Here is a 19580-nt window from a genome sequence, read left to right on the forward strand (position 1 = left end):
TGTTATTTATTTGCCTTTTCTCCAATGACAAACGATATTAGTTTCCAAGCAATTTGAAAGATACACACATAAATCTTTACTTATAATTTATATGCTAAGATAGGTTTATAACTATTTTCATGCCGTCAATTCGAAAGAGTTTTGAATTGACTTTAAAGTTGTATATACAAATATATTCATTATGCATCGCTCGAAATTAGTTGCTGCAAAAAGCAGAACAGGCAAAAGGCATCGAGCAAGTTAACTAAAAATAAGCACATTTATTGCTGTTTTGCCTCCGTGTGGCTTTTGTTTCACCATTTTTGCTTTGTCTTCCGATGCACTGAGGAAAACGAATGGGTGCGAGTGCAGCGGCGAATCCCCGTTCACCTTCCGCAGGTGGTGGCAAATCCCCGCCCCCTTAAAGCCATCTCAATGCCAACGGCTTAAAGCTCAAAGCCTATCCGAGTTGTTTTATTTTTGTCTTGCCATTGCGCTTATTTTGTATCTCAGCGATACATTTTGTTGCTTTTGCTTTGCTTTGCCCGCTGTTGCTTTTGCTTTTGCTATGGCCACTTGCAGTTGTCATTGCGGTTGCCGCTTGCGCTTGGAAAATTGGGTTATTGGGTCATGATTCAGTTCGAAGCAATAGCATGCCAGCCACAACACAACACAACACAACACAATCGCCTCGATTTGTTTTTCGATTTTGCCAGCCAGCCAGTCAGGCAGCGAGCGAGTGAGTGGGCTGTCAACAAAGCGAACTTGTGGATACATTTTCAGCTACTGTTTGCCGGCTGCAATTTAAACACGAATGCAGCAGTCCCCCAGACTCCAGCGAACTCATCGAAATCCCAATCCCAATTGCAATCGCAATTCCATACCATCCCCAATCCGAAACCCAGTCAGAGTTTTGTGTGCCTCGCTTTGTATCTTTCTAATTGACTTCCCTCTTTTGTCTGGCCATTGTCAGCGATGTTGTCGTTTTCATTGAAGTTGCTGCTGCTGCTGTTGCTGTTGCAGCTTGCTGCTGCTGCTGATGTCGTCGTTGTTGGGGCAACACTTGACACTAATTAGGCCACTCTTTGTGCGCCTGAGCTTGCCTTGCATTATCTGCAGCTGAGCTGAGCTGCCGCTCTATGCAAATGTTTTCCTCCTCCGTTCGCCTTTCAATTAGCTGCCATCTAAATATGTATCAGAGCATATTTACTTGGCACTTGGGTCAGATAAGCGCTATATGCATGCACTGCACTGTACTGCATGCAAACGAACACATGCATACTTACATACATGTATGCATATAGGAAGAGAATCGAAATAGTTCTCCTCGAGTACGAGGTGCAAATAAACAACGCAGCTAAAAATACAAACAGATACAGTATCTCAATCAATTCTATTATGCTCGACTCGCAGTAAATCACTAGCAGACAAATTGATATTGTAATTTTCTCAATTCGGAGCATGCAAACAAATTCCTACACACTTACAAAATAACTTCCATCTAACTTGGAATTATTCCAGAATTATATCCTATAGTTATTCGCACAACTCACGATTTTCTCGCCGTGCATTCAGTGTGCCATTGACCAACATTTTGCCGCCGCCTTCACGGCTAACATGTAAAATCGTACAAGTCTAGAGATGAAAATAAGAAATGAGCAGGAAAACGGAGGACAACATGGGCCATAAATTTCAAACAAAAAGTCTGCCAGCAGCAATTAAATTGCGCAATTTTCGCCCTGCTTTTTTTATGACCAGAGCATTTTTTCGGCTGCAATGAGAATTTGATTTTCTGGCTGAAAGATTGAGAACCGGCATTTATATACATACATATATATTCAAATTATGTGGGTGATGGATGGCGTCGATGGGACTTGGAAATAATTCATCTGGGAAATGCGAAAAGCTGGTTATTATTCACACCCAACAGTTCACACCGGTTTGCCCAACTGCAAATAGATATTCATGGTGGAAACATCACATCACATCACAGGTACACACTGAACGACTCACAATTGCATAATGACTTTGGCAATTGCCACATTAGCATATCAAATATTTCTGTGGGCGTCTCGTATAGTTTGCTTCTTCTTTAGTTTTTTTGAGCTGCCCCCGAATCGAAATCAGAAAACAAAAACATAAAAAAAACATTGTAGCACTGACACCAAATAAATTTGCAACTAGAAACTGCAAGTTTTGGACTTGGCTTTAATTTCGTTTTAGTGTGACAAGGCAAGGCGCTAAATTTGTTTACCGATTTGTTTCCCAAAAGCGACTAAAACCGGGGAGAAGCTGCCAAAGTAGCACACAGCAATTTTTGTTTGCTTTTTCGAGCTATTTCGTGTGTGATGCAAACATAACGAAGCGAAATGTAGTGAAAAACCACAGCGAATGCAGCCAGCAGTGACACACTTAACTTCCAAGTTGGTCACCCTGTCGGCTACGCAATATTCGTGATTCGTACTGCATTTGGAATTTAAAGAGGCGCAGATATGCATGTGTGTGTGTGTGTGCTCAAAGGAATCACTTCAGTGCCACTCCCCTTCTAAACACGAACTCAATCAACTTCATGTTTTGATGATATCTGCGTTACCCTTTCCCTTTCCCTTTCCCATTCCCGTCGAGAAATGTATGTCATAATTTCGCCTGGTTTCTGGTCTCTGGTTTGTTTGTTCGCCCCGTGTTTTTGGCTTGTTTACTTTGGGAATTTGCATGCAGCGCCTCCCGTTTTTGGTCATAACAACAAGTTTGCCCTGCCGGCATCGAACCATTTGACCCATTTCGCCTGCCAACCGAGTGAAACATTTTGTTTTGTTCGAGCAACTGGGTCAAATTGGGCCTATGGCCGCCACCCCCCTTAAAAAACATTGATTAATCAATACCCCCAGCTTTGATCTTTTTCCCTTCGGGCAGTGTAAACAGAAAGCTAATAGATGATGGAGTTACAATCACCGGCAGCTGACAGCTTCCCAAGAAACAGCCAGCCGGGCATTTCGTCATTGGCCAAAATGACGATGGATGGTCAACAAACCTGGGAAGCACCCGGCAACGGAGCAAACGAGACTCAAATTGCTTCCCAGTCGAGTCATTGTCTCATAGTTATTTAGGTATTTATTTATTTTTTTGTTCTTCGCCTTCTCAGTCGGGTTTCTTGACCGAAAGACCGGCATATTTTTGGACCTATGACGAAATGACGAGAGCCTATAGTTAAATTAAATCTGACACGAATCTGGGTTTGACTTTTTATGACGGTTTTACCATTTAATGGACTTCTTCTTCATTTTCGTTGTCTTGCACTCGTATGGTTTCTGTTTTGATAGCCGGCTACTAGCTTTTGGTATTTTACGTTTTGAATGGCGTTTCGAGAGAATTCTCCAGCACAAGATTGGATTCAAATTACGATTTTTAGGCTTCGTTGGACGCCACCACCACCACACACACAAACACGAAAAAAAGGAACTAAAACCCGCAGACAGAGAAAGCGAGACAGCACGATTCCGTTAGAGGGGGAGGGGGCGAAAGAGGAACAAGGAGCGAGTTCGTTTGCCTCACGTTCAGAGCAGCCACCACCAAGTTTGTTGACCTTCATCAAAATCTGGCGGGGGCAACAGGCAGACACAACTCTGCCGCAGACCCGACAAAAAAAAACAAAATAATAATAAAACAACGCAAAGGATCACCTGTTGCTGCAGCTGCTCGACGAAAGAGACGGGCATATGGAATGCGAGAGAGAGAGAGAGAGAGAGAGAGCGAGACATTATGAACGATAAAAAACAAAGGGAATCGGTGGAGGACTAGAATTGAGGAGGACTACATTTCAAGGAGCAATACAAATTTGGCATTATATTAGTTCTCAATAACTGTATAAATGCGGAATATATTTTTCTGCTCAAAGGTAAGCTACAAATTATGCAAACAGAAACGTCAAATTGCTTTACACTCCAATCAAAATCTACTTACAGCTCAACTGCAATCGGTTTATTCGACTCACAAATTATTACATAATTTCATAATCGGCAATTCAAAGCGAAGAAGTGGAAGGGAGACGACAAGTGTCAAAGACTGCAGCTGGAATTCCAAGCGATTTAAACAGCACAATTACGGGCGATTTAAAACGCACTCGTCGGCGGGCGAAGGAGGCAGCGGAATCGATAATATGTAAATGCGTTTGTTCCCCTGCCAAAATGAACCGAGAACCGAAAACAAAATACAGAGAACACAAACACACACAGCGACCCAAACAGTCGAAAAACTCGAACGGGATCAACGGCTCTCGTTCCCGAAAGTTGAATAACCCAAATGGGCGTATAAACAAAAAAGGAGAAGAGAGGAAAAAGTAGAAGCACCGGGAGAATGCGTACAAAACTGCAGAAGAACCCAGTAGAAACTAAATAGGTCGGCATAGGTATTATTATTCCACTAATAACTCCAAGGCCTTATTATGCATAATGAGTCACAGAACTCAGCATATCTTACATTCATAACGGAAAAGTGAGGCGCCATGAGTAACACGTATGTATGAATTCTACGTAAGATGATCAACACCCCGATGACCAAGTACATCGATCGTACATACATACGTACATATGGATGTACATATAACCCCCTTGCTAAAGAAATTGGGGACAATAAATGATATCACAGCGTGGGGCTTACCCTAATATCATACAATCAGCTTTGCTGCGTTTCACATTTCAGCAGCAGCTACATAGTATATGTTCCCCTAAACTTTATATGCACATATTATTGAGCATATCCAGTTGCATTTCCTATGCTCGTATGTATGTGTGTGCATTAACTACCCCCCTTCCTATGCGGATTGGTTTCGTAGGACCAAAGGATTCCTTGGCGACCCTTTATGTCATTCATGTCTCAATACGGATCTGGGAATTTATGCGAGAGTTTCCTGTTTCAATTAAATTTTATTCGAGGCGATAAAATTTTACGAGTCTTCGCATTGTAGCGCAGGAATAGGAGAAAAATTGTCAAGAAAATGCCAATGGAATTACAGTCTGTTTTTCATTTGCCACATTCGCAATTGCTATGCGCACTTCTTTTTGCTTCGTTTTGTGACCAAAAAACTTTGGCAAAAAAGTAACTGTTATGGCAAGTGTTCGAGGAATTTCAGCATTGGTTCAATTAATATCTGAATGGCAAGCGAAACGACGACGTCATCGCAAGCAACCCCATGTGACTAATGCCCCGGCGGAGTGAGTGTTCCATATTTATCCTGTGACGTCGTAGGCAGTGTTTATGGCCCACACAAACGCCCACCGCCCCATCCGCCCACGAGTTAGTGAGAATGGAAAGTGGAAGTGGTAGGAATCGTGGCTGGTGGTTGGTGCGTGGCGGGCTAATAACACCCACTCAAATGGCCAGAAGGCAGGGCCTTGGGACATTTGGCAACTAATCGCCTCGTAAATATGACACTGCAATGGAACTTGCACGGATAATCCAGAGACGACGACAATGCGAAGCAGAGAGCAAATAAAGCAGGGTCAAATGAATCCGGCCTTTTCGAAAGTGTGATAAGCACTCGGCACTCGGCGGGTAAAACACTACGGAAGCAAACAAACAAGCGAGCGAGAGAGCTTCGACACCGACATTACGTATACGCAGTGAGCGCAATGATGACGACAGAAATTGCTTAGCGAATGCCAGTGAAACGGTAGCATTGTCACTGGCCAGGGGCGTAGGCATCATGGGCTACAGGGAAACTCCATTAGTGGGTCGCCCCCTGGAATTTATATGGCCAAAAGGTAAGAAATATGCCAGAGAGCCAGACAAAGCTAAAGGCAATGAAGCGAATTTGATTGTTATGTGAAGCGAAAAATGTTAAAGTGAAGACAAAGGGGGGTTTAGTGATGTGAAATGGAAAGGTGGGTACATTAAAATCATTTATTGTTTATTTTTGACTAGAGAAGGAAAACATTTTTCCCATTTGAAATATATGTTAATATATGTGTAGGTTGATAGCTTGATTGATAAAATTGGAACATTTCCTATACTGTTCTATAAACTTTTGACTTTTCTTCTTATCTATTAATAAATCACTTTTATGTATATCCCAATCTGTCTTGTATCCGTTTTAGGTACAGTACCCACCCCAACTTTGTGTGGGCGGCAAAGGGAAAATTTAGGTTGTTTTGCATGCTGCACGAAACTCATTCAAGTTAATTTAATCGCGTAATTTACGCATGATTGGCATCGAAAACGCGTGAAGACATCGGCCGGGTGTCGGCTCAAAAGCTTATTTTTTCCCTTCATGCCATTCGTTTGGCGGTGTAGCTTTCGAAATGTAAATAAACGAAAATATAGACCAAATGATGGTTAAAGAGAGGAGGCGGGTTTTTGGGGCGATGACGTCGCCACCGCGCCTACGCGACCGAGGGAAAAATGAAAAGAAGAAGCCCCGACATAAACAAAAAACGACCGAATCGAAATACATACAAATACATACACACACATACAGACAGAAGCACACAAAGGGAGAGGGAGTATAGAGCCCAGCATAACGGTGAGAAAACAAAATGGCGACCATATTGCGTTGTAGTTTTTCGGAGCTTGAGAGGCTGCCATTTTGTTTTTGGCGACATCTCACCCCCACTCCGCTTCTCTCTCTTTCTCGCTCCCGGGTGCGTAAGTTTCGTGTTTTCTCTGTTTTTTTGTAAACTTTGGCGGTCCAGCCGGCCGGTGGATTGACGGAATGACCGACCGACTGAACGAATGAATGAATGACTGAATGAGAGTCTGGCAGACGCTGCATTCGAAATGCGGTAGAAAGTGGCCACAGACGGCGGCTCAGCGGTAGAAAGTGTGAAGTTTTCGACTTTGTTTTTGCCAGCCACCGGTATTAGTTTGGTATTTAGCTGTGATTTAGTTATGGATTAAAGTGCAACCCAAGTGCTGTGATGGAAGTATATATGACCAGTAATTTTAGTAATCTGATATAAACTACTTTTAGTAAAAAGTAAAATAACGCAATCAATACTACTACTCTTTAGTTTAACTTGAATAAACATCGTATCCTAGGTTGCTTTGGAGGCCGTTACCACACAACTCTGTTTTGCTCATTCGTAATTATCCCCGAAATCAACTTTCATTGCAATGTATCTCCGTCTTTCATACAATCCACCAACTGGGGGATTCCATTGACCGTCCGAGGAGAACTCGTCCGTCCGGCCGTGATAAGCCGCATACGATAAGCGTGCGAGATTTACTATCGCCTTGCTTTTCAGGGATTTCCAGCTTTGCAATGTGCCTGCCACTTGAGCTGCGACTTCGGCTCGGCAGCTGCCGTTGATTCCCCCCGGGTGCAAGTTGCTGCTGTCAATTGCACATCAGCGCCAAAAAGGGGTTGGATGGGGTGCAGCGGGGGCTGTGGGGCCGCAGTGGCGAATAGTGGCAACAAATTTGTGAAAATCAAGTCAACGGCTTGCTGCTGCCACACAGAAAGTAAACAACACATAGAAAATATGCCCCATTTATATTTTAAGTTTAATATATACATAGATAAGTGTTATTTTTCTTTTCTTACCAAATAAACCTTGATTCAATTGAGAAAACAATTGATTCGTTGTCAATAATCTCCTTATTTATAGTAATTGTCTTATATATGATACCTAAAATATAACCGCTCATTAAGCTAACATCAATATCAACTGAATAATGATAGCTCTTTAATAAAATCAGTTCGCCCTTGCTTACTGCCCTCGTTTTCTATCCATGAACCCATTGTTTTGTTTCAAATTACAATCAATTTGGTTGCTAGTTCGGTGGTGCAGGGGAAATTGTTGCAGCTCAATGGCAATGGAATGCAAAGGCAATCCCCTCCACCTCACCCCCTTACTTCAGCCCTTACTTTTCCGCAGTGAAGAAAAGCCAGAAAAAGCGACGAAACATTTTAATTTGATTAAATTTCATGTGACCCAAATACCGGAAACAGTTGTTCTCAGTGCCCTAGACGAAAGTCCCCTCCCACCGACCGCCGCCCGCCACCCACTGCCCTCCACCCGCCGCCCACTTTCTGCCCCCCAGGAAGAGTGACAATGGCCTCACATTACGGAGAGCGAAAAAAAGGCAAGGGAAAACGCAGAGAAGCGAAATGGGCGCAAAACAAAATCAAAATTATGATAAAAAAGGGGGGAAAATGGAAAAGCGGTTAAGGGTGAACCCAGAGGGGGGTGCTAAATGGGTGGGGGGGAGGTGGGGGGGTGGGGGTTTGCGTGTGTGAGTGTGTTTGTTCGGCGCAAACTGGTGACGTTGACATCTTATTTTATTTTATACAAAGCCGAAATTTGCGCTGTGCCACATGAAAAGCAATTTTCATGCGTGGCTTCTTCTCCTTTGTGTGCGTATGTGTTGGTGTGTTTGTCTGCAAGTGTGCGTGCTTCCGCTGACAGAATCGAATGGAAACCGAGCCCAAAGAGCCGGTTTTTCTTCAAAGCGAAAAATATACAACAACAAAAAAAAGTATACTTATAAAAAAAGAGACTCTCGCACGCACACACACACACACACCGGCAAACTGAGCGTGCGTAAAGTGCGTAACTGTTGTTAATAAGAAACGGGTTTGCTTTGGGCTTCTTTATTGCCATCTTGCTCTGGCCGCTTAGCTGGTGTGTACAGCTGTTTTCTGTTTATCTCGCACTTTCCGCCTCCTCTTTACATTCGTATTTTTGTTTACGTTCTGTGGCACGCACACGACTCCCCCCGACCACTCACCCATACCATTGTGCTTGGGTATCTGCAAGTTTGTCGTATCCGTATCTGTATCTGTGTATCTGAGTGTTGGACTTTCTGCTGTGGGAGACACATTTTCACACTTTGCGCATCTCTCTATCTGCCTATTGCGTATTTATTGTTGTTGGGGAAAACCCTTTGTGCCTTACTTAATCACCAAAAATTCAACTTCATCGCTTTCACTTTTAAATTAAGTCATAATAAAGCCAAGCGCAAATAAAGCCTTATAACGCACATAAAAAGACGAGAAAAAAACGTAACCTACTTTCGTGTGAATAAGATACTGCGCAAAAAATGATCGCAGATCAATAATTAAAGCTCTCGATTTTTTATTCAAACTGGACTTTTTGTATATAGCCCTTGAAGCTGTTCCGCGATCAAAATCAAGTCTATTTTGGCCAAGTTTTTAATGACGCTCAGAATAGCGAAAAAAATAGGCTTCCGGGTGGGGAGATGTCCAAAAACTGCAATATTCGATTAAAATTCGAGGCAAATACAAGTTGATACTGGTTCGATATCGTTTTATCTGTATGCTTGAGCCATTTTTTCCCACAAAACTTAAGCTAAAACACTTGGGATTCGATTCATTTTTGTTATTTTCCTGCTGTTCACTGTCTTTCTTTCAGCGTTAATCAAAACCCCATTTCAAACTGACCCACATACCAAGGTGGCATGTACCCAAAACGCCAGACTCACCCAGACAAAGTCGAAAAATCAGGTGTTCACGTGTATGGGTTTTAGTGTCTGTGTGCATATCTGGTTGAGCTTGTGCTGAAAGGCCGCTTGAAAAAGCTAAAAGGCGCTGCTTTGAAATCAAAAAAAAAAAACCGAAACTCAAACGAAACTGAAACCGAAACAAGCTATAGGCATTTTTTGAAAGTCGTTTCGATTTTTCGTTTGGCAATCGCTATTCCCTTTTGATTGGACCCATTTGTGAGTCATGAAAGAAATTAACGCTATGACAGCAGATCAAGACCACGAGCAAGAGCACTGGTAATCCAAAACCATCTAAAGGACAAGTCGTTCAACCTGCAAAAAGGTCACCGAGGCAGCAAAGACTTCCCCCCTTAAAAAAGAAGAAACAACACAAAGGCCAAGCGTTTTACTCCCTCGGATTTATAGCTTCCAATTGGAGTGCTGCATTATTTGTTGTCGGCCATCGTAAATTGCCAAAAAGCGGCGACTTTCTACCTGCAAGATCTACGAGTGGTCGGCAAGGTCGATTAGTCATTAGAGTGCGGCACCCAGACCATACCATGTCCAGAGTTTCCAGAACCGAAAATCCAAATACCGAAAACCCAAAACAAGGGGTCCTTACTCAAGTGGCCTGCCACTCATTTTTTTTCCGCTGGCCAGTTTGGCCAAACAAAAAACCGAAAAAAAGGCATACAGGCAAAAGGAACAAAAGGGGGAATTTATGTTTTTGCCGGTATCATAAAACCATAGCAATGCAGACATAGACAGGCAGAGCGTGAGTGTGAGAGGTTAGAGGATATCCCTGGGCAGGTCGTTAGCCGATTTCGATGTCCAGCGAACAGCGGGTAGTCCTGCAAAGGAGCGAGATATAGGATATGGCAGCAGGAGCAGACATGCTCAGCCAGGACACGGAAAATCAATGCTCAAATGCCTGATAAGCGATCGCCGAGGTAATGGATTTATAAAGACAAACACACACACACACACACATGTAGCTGATGGCGTGGAAAGTTTCTGGCCAACTCCAATTATCAGCTTACAACTACTTGAGATCGGGGCAAAACCCCTGAGAAACTTGATTGATTTCGGTGGGTGAGCGGTAGTTACAAATGAACTGAGCTGCCACCAGCTGGCCGAAATGCGCTTTTGGCCGGGCCAACAAAATGGGTCGCTGCCGAAAAGTGAGAGGCCAGAACGCGCTTAAATATATTTGCTTTCTGTTTCTTTTCTTGTGATTTTAGTTTTGTTTTTTTTTTTTTCAGCTCGCAATGAAAGTAAAAAGTGAGTTGGAGAAATGGGAGCAGCGGCACTTGCGTGCGTGCAATCACTTGGCAATGTCAATTTCAATGCCATTTAAACGAATTTCGTTTTAAATGCAAAACACAGGTAGAACGGGAGATAACGAGGGTAAAAACTACAAATTACCCTGGGCGGAAGTGGCAACACAAATCGGAGTGGGCTACCCGTCTTTAGTCCGCAGTCTTGACAAATTATACCCGACATTTTGGCCGGCAGCTGAGCTTAATTCTCGCCTGGCCTCCATTAAATGAGCTTGCAAATTATATGCGCTGCTGCTCCTGCTGCTGGACACTTGATTCATGGCCCGGCCATTATACGTCATCGTAATTGAAATGCGACTGGAAATGGACGTGGAAATGTAAATGAAAATGGAGATGACGATGGCGATGGCGCTGGAAATGCGTGCAACAAGTTTCTCGTTTGAAATAACCTTAGAATTAATTGCCTCACGTTTCCGACTCAAACGAAAACAAAAAAAAAGAGCAGAAAACAAAGGCAACTGCTCAACTTGAACCGAAAAACAAATTTCGGTTGGAGCCAAACAAACACTCGCACACACACACACACACGTGACCATCACATGCCAGCGAGGACAACTATTGATAGATGTAACAAATTTCCCCACACCCCCAACCGTCAGTTCAGTTTTCTCGATTACAAAAGCAGCAAACGAAAAAAAAAATGGATGAATAAAACACAGCAAACAAAAAAGAACCAATTGTTGATTGACTTACAACATAGCAGCGACGAACTTGAGCTCTTCACTTTTCTACTCATTTTCGAATTTGTGGCTAATGATGAGGTCATAAGAGTTGAAGCTTGTAAGTCGCACGTTTTCCTACAACTCACATTACCATAGCTGATTATGCCAAAAGATTCCGATTCCGATTCCAATAGCGATTCTGATTCCGAGGCTTTTCAGCGCCGTCACCGATCGTAAAAGCCAGGCGAGCTAGCCAAACAACCTGCGATAGATACATTTTCAGTGTTTTCCCCTTTTGGGCAGCGCATAAAACTCGATCGGGTCACAGTACGGGTATCTGTATCTGCTGGATACCAGATACCGCAGACCAGATACTAGATATTGAACAGCGTATACCGAATGCTGAGCACTGCATACTGAACACTGGGCACAATGGGCCGACATCAAGCTGGGGACAAGCCCACACCTCTGGCAGCCAGCTAGCCTCTGACAAATTTATCGACTCGCCGCCGCACGGAAAAGATATGCGCAGCTGACTTGGCATTGAGGAGCACGTATCTGTATCTGTAAATCGAAGCGTACGGGTGGGTACACGGTTCGAAAATCTTAAGCAATTGATAGTGTAACATCACTTTGATGATAAAATACAATATGAAGATAAGAATGCTATTTCGTCCGGTGTATCTCGTCATTCGCATGCAACAATTACAAAGGTTCTAAACGATTATTAGTCAAGAGAGAGAAAAAACAACGGGTCGGCAAAAAACAACAAACTGTGAAAACTGCAAGGCAGACCCGCCGGTGGAATGACAGGGATGGCGCGAGGAAGAGAAAGGGACGGAGCACAGCTCGAAGCCGGCTGTTGCATCTCTTTCCCACCGCAGCGCAGTCAGCCGGCAAAGCGCGTTGGTATTGGTATTTGTATCTATCTCACAGATGCATGTGTTCCGCTCATGTATCTAACTATCTTTGTATCTTTGCCATCTACATATATGTATGCCTGACTTATGACGCAATTCGAAAAGTTCATCTGATCTTTTTGCGCTCCGTCTCCCTCTTGCTGGGTATCTCTATCCGTTTCCATCAGCCGGTTGATGTTGTTGTTGCTAAGGCGCGGCCGCAGTCCGTAGAATTAATCTATATAATTAGCTGTAAAGCGTAGAAACATCAAGCCATGTATCTCTATTTAGCCCTGAATTTGTAGCGCATTTATTGCAATTGTTTCCCCCATTTTACATTACTCGTTTTCATTTTTTATTGTTTTTATTGCGGGTGTTTGTTGCTCCCTCGAAATTCTTTCACGAAACCGAATTCTAAACAAATTTTCATTACGACACGATCCCATCATCAACATCATCGTCTCATCCGCAGAAGAGCATCGTCGTCATTGAGATTGTTTTTTTGGGTTTGCGCGTTCGGATTCGGGGCGATTCTATAAATGCCGCAACCGATGATGTTTCACTCTTGAATTATTTTTCGCCGCTTTTATTTATTAAATTTCTTTGTGTTTGCTTAGCAGTTGAGCAGTTCAACGATTCGAGTGACGTAATGGCAAAGGGGCTGTGGCTGGAGGATTAGCTAGATCATGTGTGTGTGGGATCAACTTGGAGGAACCAATTCACGACTGAGCGGCAATAAAGTTTATAAACTATTGCATTTCTGGAGAGATATTCAATACGGAATTTCTTAGTCATTTCAGTGGTTTTATTTTAGCATGGCATCAAAAAAGGCTCGTTGGGAATCAGATGCAACATAAAAGTGCCACACATTTCCCGCTTTCGCTGTGCATCGAAGATACGTAATTAAATCTGAAGCCGCTTTAGCTTCTGGTCAATCTAATCTTGGGGGCTCGAACTGGCCCTCAATCGAGAGGGGTTCTCTATATCGAAACGCACGAGCAAGAAGGCCAACACAGAGCGTAACCCAATTACGTGCCAAAAAGCGGAATGCGACCCTCGACAAGTATTTTTTGAGCTTTTCTCTTTTTTTATTCGTTGCATAGTTGCACATAGAACGTGATTGCACATACACACACTACATATATACATATAGATACATATAAACTGTATATCGTACGGTACTGTACACTGGGGTGCGAGTAAATATATGCTCTGAATAACCCAGTACATAGGCGCATAGATACTTATGTATGTACGTGCATCTGTCTATGTGCATGTGTATGCTGCTGCGCCCCCAAAAAGGGGAGGGGCATGCTGTGGTGCGGCCAAGCCAACCTTGACACACTTTTCGCCGCCCCACAAAGCTGATGATGCTCATCATGATGTGGATGGTGATGGCGATGATGATGATGCTGGCGATGATAAAGACGTCGACAGCACAGCCAGCAGCCTTTCTCAGCTGCAGTGGTCAACCCCCCAAATGAAAAAGTATCTAAAGGATGCAGAAACTCCCACTTGGATTTGCTGTATACTCTGCCTTTGAAGTTTATTGAAACCCAACAGTTTGCCATCATTCAAAAAGAGTTTCTTGAAGGTTGAAAATACCCATACCCAATCTTCTACATACTTAAAGGATGTGACCACTCACCTCATTTCCCACTGTTGTGATCTTAACAATCACCTCGTCCTTGGTAGCGTCGTGCTTGACGACATCGCCGCTCTGCTCGCGTCCATTGTAGGTGAAGTAGACCCGCTGGCCGGGCTGCAGTTCGGTGTCCATGATGGACCGGAATCCGGGTCCAATCAGATCCGACTCGCGGAACTCCTTGATCATGGCGCTGCGGCGCAGTGCCTGAGCGGGACTGATGTGTACGTTGGCAGCGCGACGCGTTTCCACGATGACCGACGGATCTGTGGAGGATGTGGACGAGGCCGAGGCCGCGGACGACGTGGTAGCGGTTGGGGCGACGACGGCGGTCTTGAAATCGAAGCGGACCAGGTAGCGCGTATCGGCGTTAATCGGTGCCTCGCCGGGCACCACAAAAGTGGGCGGCGGCGGCGGCGAGAGCGGTCCCATGTACGAGGGCGGCGTTTTCACGTCGGATATGGTGCCGGAGTACCAGAGGCCATCCGGACCCTTGGCGCACACCTTGGTGCCGATGATGGAGCGCTTGGCCAAACGGCGGCCGGTGGACATTTTTGTACGTTCGGTTATACTACTTTCAGGGGGGGATAATTTAGTTTCCAGCTTTGGAACACGCTGGATTATCTAGTCTATTTTTACGTCTGTTTGTTTGAACTTAGAACTTGAACTTGGCCTTAATGGTTGGCCACATTTTCTCTTCGCACTTCAATCACTTTTGCTTTTTTATTGCACTTGAGTATTTGATTTTGTGGATATTTTTTGCACACTTCTTCCCAATCAGTTACACTTTTTTTTGTATGGTTATTAAACGCACTTTGTCTTTTTTGTGGAGTTTATTGCGGACTATATGGGGATATTTTGTGGATTACTTAAGTCTGGCAGACGTTCTTGGTCAGCCGGTAAACGTGGCGTAAATTGGCCAAGACTGGGCAGTTTCTTGATGATATTCTTGTGATACAGCTCCAGAGAGAAGGTGACGCGGTGCAGGAGCCACTGGGGCGGATGAAAGTGCGGCTTTAACTTCACATGCTCGGCGTCGCTGGGCGTCTGAATGGCGTGGCAGTTGCGTTTGTGCCTAAGCATAATCCAATTTTGACCGCTTGTAACGTCAGCTTGCAGTTCGAGCTTCCTGCGGGGAAAGTTTTTTTTTGTTTTTCGTTTTTCGCGCTTTTGCCGGTCGTTACTTTTCACTTTTCTCTCAGTTTTCTTGCCAGCACACACACACACGTACACTGATACACACAACACACTGACACAACACAGAGAGCAATATGCGATGCAATTGGCGGCTGCTGCACTGATTTGTTTTGACTTTTATGTTTTTTGCGTTTCGCTTTGTGAATGTGGCTATTCTGCTTCAAAATTGCCCAAAAAACTAAACGGAACACCAGAAGAGGGCCCGTTTGTCTTGGGTTTTTGGCTACTACTTAGTTTTCTTGGCTTTTCACTGGGCTGTTGGCTATTTTTCAGTTGTTTTGGTTTGGCGGAATTGCCCGAAAAGCGCTTATCGGTCTGCTCCCGAGAGTTGGCTATCAGAGACTGAGCGCACGAAAAACGAAACGAAAAGCAAACGGGCAGTTACAGTTACCCACACACACACACAGAAGCGCTCTCCCTCTCCGACTCTCTCTTATTTATGTGTGTGTATTTATACATGTATGGCATCTACCTGCGTTTGGAAAAGCAAAATAAGACTCATGAGTGTATGTGTGCGAGTGTGGGGCCTCCCCGCAGCATAAAAATGTTAGAGGAAAACTGCAATATCCACGACTAACAGAGCACCCAAAGAAGTGAAAAATCATATAATTATGCTATCGAAGTGCGCAGTTCTTAATCAACAATATAACTATGACGCCATCACTGGATGGATGGAGCATAAAACACGGGGGCAGCATTGAAAAAAAGAGCAGCATAAAATACTACGCAGTTAAAAAAACAAAACTAATCTACAGAGCACTTGTCAACGCATACGCGCATCATAAATGTGCGTGTGTGAGTGCGACTCGCTCTGGTTTATCAACAACAACAGAGCGATAACAGCTGTTGGAGGCGACGCAGCAACAATGTTGCGAAAACAGCTGGTGAACAGCGAACATCAGTCTCACAACAAACCAGAGAGAGAAAGAGCGGAAACGAAGTTGGTCAACCCTTTTCTTGGATCCTCTTCAAACCGAAATGGATCCCAGCTGAAGACTTGCATATTCAAGGATCTCACCCCTCGATCACCAAAAATCCTATGTCGATGGCCCCAAAACGTGTTCTTTTAAAGGGACTTTTATAACGCTGAAAATAAAATAAACTAAATTGCTAAAATACGCAGGCAGAATTTTAATTTCAAATGGTTTACAATTATGATAGAAGTATTGTGTTGTGACTGTCTGTAAACAAAGTCGCAAGTGCTCTGTAAAGATATCGTAGGGCAGCGAAATGCCGGCCGGTTTGCAGCAATAACGTCACAGAATTTAACAGTTAAAGAGAGCGCTGGGTTGGCGTGTGCGTGAGTGTGCGTAACTGTTTCACAACAGTGTGTGAGCGCGGGGGAGAGCGACTCACAGCTGTTATGTGCTTTGAAATCCATTCGATTTTGTTTACATCAATTCCATGCTGGCGCTGTAGATGTGAATATGTTGCTGTTGCTGCCGATGGATGTGGATATATGTGTTTCGAGGTTTTTTGCGCCCTCCGCGGCGCGAGCATTGTTGTTGCCTTTGGAATGACCTCTGTAGGCATTCTCCGGCAACGTCAGCAAGTGTCGAAGGGCGGTGGATGGAGTCAGAAAGGGGGCGGGGTTCGTTTATTGCGGGGATGGGCGTCCCAATATTCAACTCCAATAACCAACACAACCATGAGAGATCCAGAATGCCACGGGGCTAAGATTTGCGTAGTTATTGTTCTGGAGTTTCTACGTTTCTGCGTTTTCCGCTTCGCTTTCGGGGTGGATTTTCTGTGGATTTTCATGCCGCCAGCATTATTGAAGACGTAATTTGCGAACGGAGTGGGAAATCGAGGAAAATGCACTGCGTATTTCCCACTCCAGTTAACCAAAAACCGAAATACATAAAAGTCAAAAAAAAGGGAGAGGGGACAGACTGACGGACGGAAGACCTTGCGAGATAGTGCGGAAATACTGCTTGCCGCTCTTATCTAGTCGAAAATTTTGCTGATTACAGGCGAAGGAAAAACTTATGTAGGTCTTATCTAGGACTACACAGAGAAAAAAGCTCCGTCGCCTTTAAATACATAATTATGCACAGGGTGCCAATATAAACGCAAGTTGATAAAACGTAAGATTGATTTTACTTGCTACTCAAACTGGTAAGCTACTGGAAAATTTCAATCGTATGTGATTTTAGCTACAAAAGTACGAATGGTATTTTGTTATTTGAAAAGGGTAAGCGATGATTGCCGATTTCTTCCCCCTTTCAGCCGGAATTGAAGAAGAAGCAGCAGATGAAGAGGAGTGGCGGCCAAGTGCAAAGATTAACTATCTGGTAAATTCAATTAATCATTTCTCCAGTGGAAATTCCAAAGCAGCAACAACAAAACAAATCAACAGAGCGTTACCAGAGCTACAACAAATACGCAGTTACGAAAAGAAAACAACAAAATGTGAATGCAATCCACGGATTACAACACAAAAACAGCGTTAGACGGAGCGAGATGGCGAAATGGATACAGAAAACGGAAAACATGCACAGATACAACTGGAAAATAGGTCAAACGCCATGTAAGAGAGCGCTGTAAGAGAGCGTAATTAGGACGGGAGTCGACTGTTAGCTAACAGCGTCCCCAATTCGCTGGCCGCTCTGATTGGACTCGCTCCAACAGCAAAAAGTTCTTGGCAGCTGTTGCACTTGAGAATATATGTACCCGCGACACCCTAACCCGCTACCCCTTCACCAACCACCATTTTTCACGTTTTATTCGAATTTTATGAAAATTAAACCGGATTTTCGGATTTCTTTGTAAAGTTGTAATTATGAGTTTAACCCTTTTTTGTCAATGTTTTTATAGCCGATGGATTTGGTAGGGCGCCGCTCTTTTTTCCAACACTCTAAACATGAAGGCCAACTTAACATTAAATTTAATAATTATCATTTACCATTCAGAAAAAGAGAAAATATTCAAAACTTTTTCATCATACATTTGTCCTGGAAATTCTTGAAATACATCATTCGTAGCTTTAAAATAATATCTTGTGATATATTTAGCTTTTCGTTATTATAATCTCGAGTGTATTCCCTCCTTTATCAAATGCTCATACCCGTAGATATGCGCAATCTTGTGTGTATGAGTGTGGATTTGATTGGATCGCCTTCGAAACCGGATTTTCAAAATATGTATGTCATTCCATACCGTTCCATTCAATTACGCTGATGCCTAGGTATCGCAGAAGGTACATATAGGTGCCACAATGGACGGCCTTTGTTGGCAAGAAATCAACTTGATATTACCCCGATCGATGGACTGAGGATTGGGAAGAGGAAGATGAGGTGATGACGTAGAGAAAGTGCAAGCTGTATGCAAATTAAGCGACACTGTATCGGATCGGATTAAGTGGCCATATCTGATTTGGATGGGGTGCAAATCATGCACGGCTTCAATTTGTATTGACCAACGTTTTTAGACTTCTCTCTAGTAAATCCCATTCATCACATCCCTTTGAATGTGGTTAACCTATCCCAAGTAACCCGGATTTTTGTCGCGTATCACATCATTACGCCATCAACCCCATCACAGAGTACTGCTCACTAATTAGAATCGCTTGGGTTCACCCCCAAAGTTGTGAAGGAACATGTCAAAGTGAGGCAAATGTGCTGTCATGACTGCGAACTTGGACGTGGACACGAGCCTGGACATGGATGTTGATGTGGACATGCCAGCGACGCCGCGTCGAGTTGTCCATCAAAAAATGTCCGTGGCCAAACATAAAGCTCGCACACAAAACAAACAAATCGCAGATGGTGGAAAATCGCCCTTGAGTCGGAGTTAGCATACAGTACCTATGCTTGGACTCCAGCTTTGCCTTCGACTTGGAACTCCCACTCCAAACAGAAGGCCTTGACATTTGGAGTTGCGTGTTGCGATCATTAGAATGTTTACCTGTTCGCTGCCGGAGTGGAGTATCTCCTTCTATTTTCAGCTGCTTTTTTTTACTTATTTTTATTTTTTATTTGACATCCAGCAGGTCGCGAGGGGAGATTCGTTTGTACGGAATGGAAAACGAAGTTACCAACGGGCAACAGGGTCGTGTGATTGATGTGAACATGTCAGCACGGACATGAAAGTGGACGGCGATGGGGTTTTGGATTGGGATGCGGATTGCTATTGGGCTGGCAGGAAGCATAAATTGTAGACAAGATGAGCGCAGATACAAGATACATGCTGCTATTACACGACTCACAATCAGCTGCAGATACAAATTTATGTCATGTGCAGTCTGGACATGTGAATGACAAAAAAGCATCGCCACGGAGTGATAGACTTTTGACAACCGGTTCCACACGGCGAGAAAAATCACTCAATTCATTCGTTAATTATCTACATCTTTTAACAATAAGACTGCAATGAATTTGTAAACATTTCGCAGAGGCAGCAAAGATTTTAAAATTTGCCA

The 19580-nt window shown here is 43.7% G+C and overlaps 1 protein-coding gene and 1 pseudogene across 1 annotated transcript in view; both read right to left on the reverse strand.

The window, feature by feature from the left end:
* LOC6607016 overlaps positions 1 to 15051 on the reverse strand; it is a 114773-nt gene extending 99722 nt beyond the window's left edge. The window contains 1 exon segment of the mRNA XM_002031769.2: positions 13967 to 15051. Coding sequence (XP_002031805.2) covers positions 13967 to 14515 — 549 coding nt within the window. The 5' untranslated portion in view covers positions 14516 to 15051.
* Positions 14650 to 15064, reverse strand: LOC6607018 (annotated as a pseudogene).
* Between the last annotated feature and the right edge of the window lie 4516 nt (positions 15065 to 19580).

Source organism: Drosophila sechellia, chromosome 3R (genome assembly GCF_004382195.2).
Source record: "Drosophila sechellia strain sech25 chromosome 3R, ASM438219v1, whole genome shotgun sequence".
NCBI classification, from domain to species: domain Eukaryota; kingdom Metazoa; phylum Arthropoda; class Insecta; order Diptera; family Drosophilidae; genus Drosophila; species Drosophila sechellia.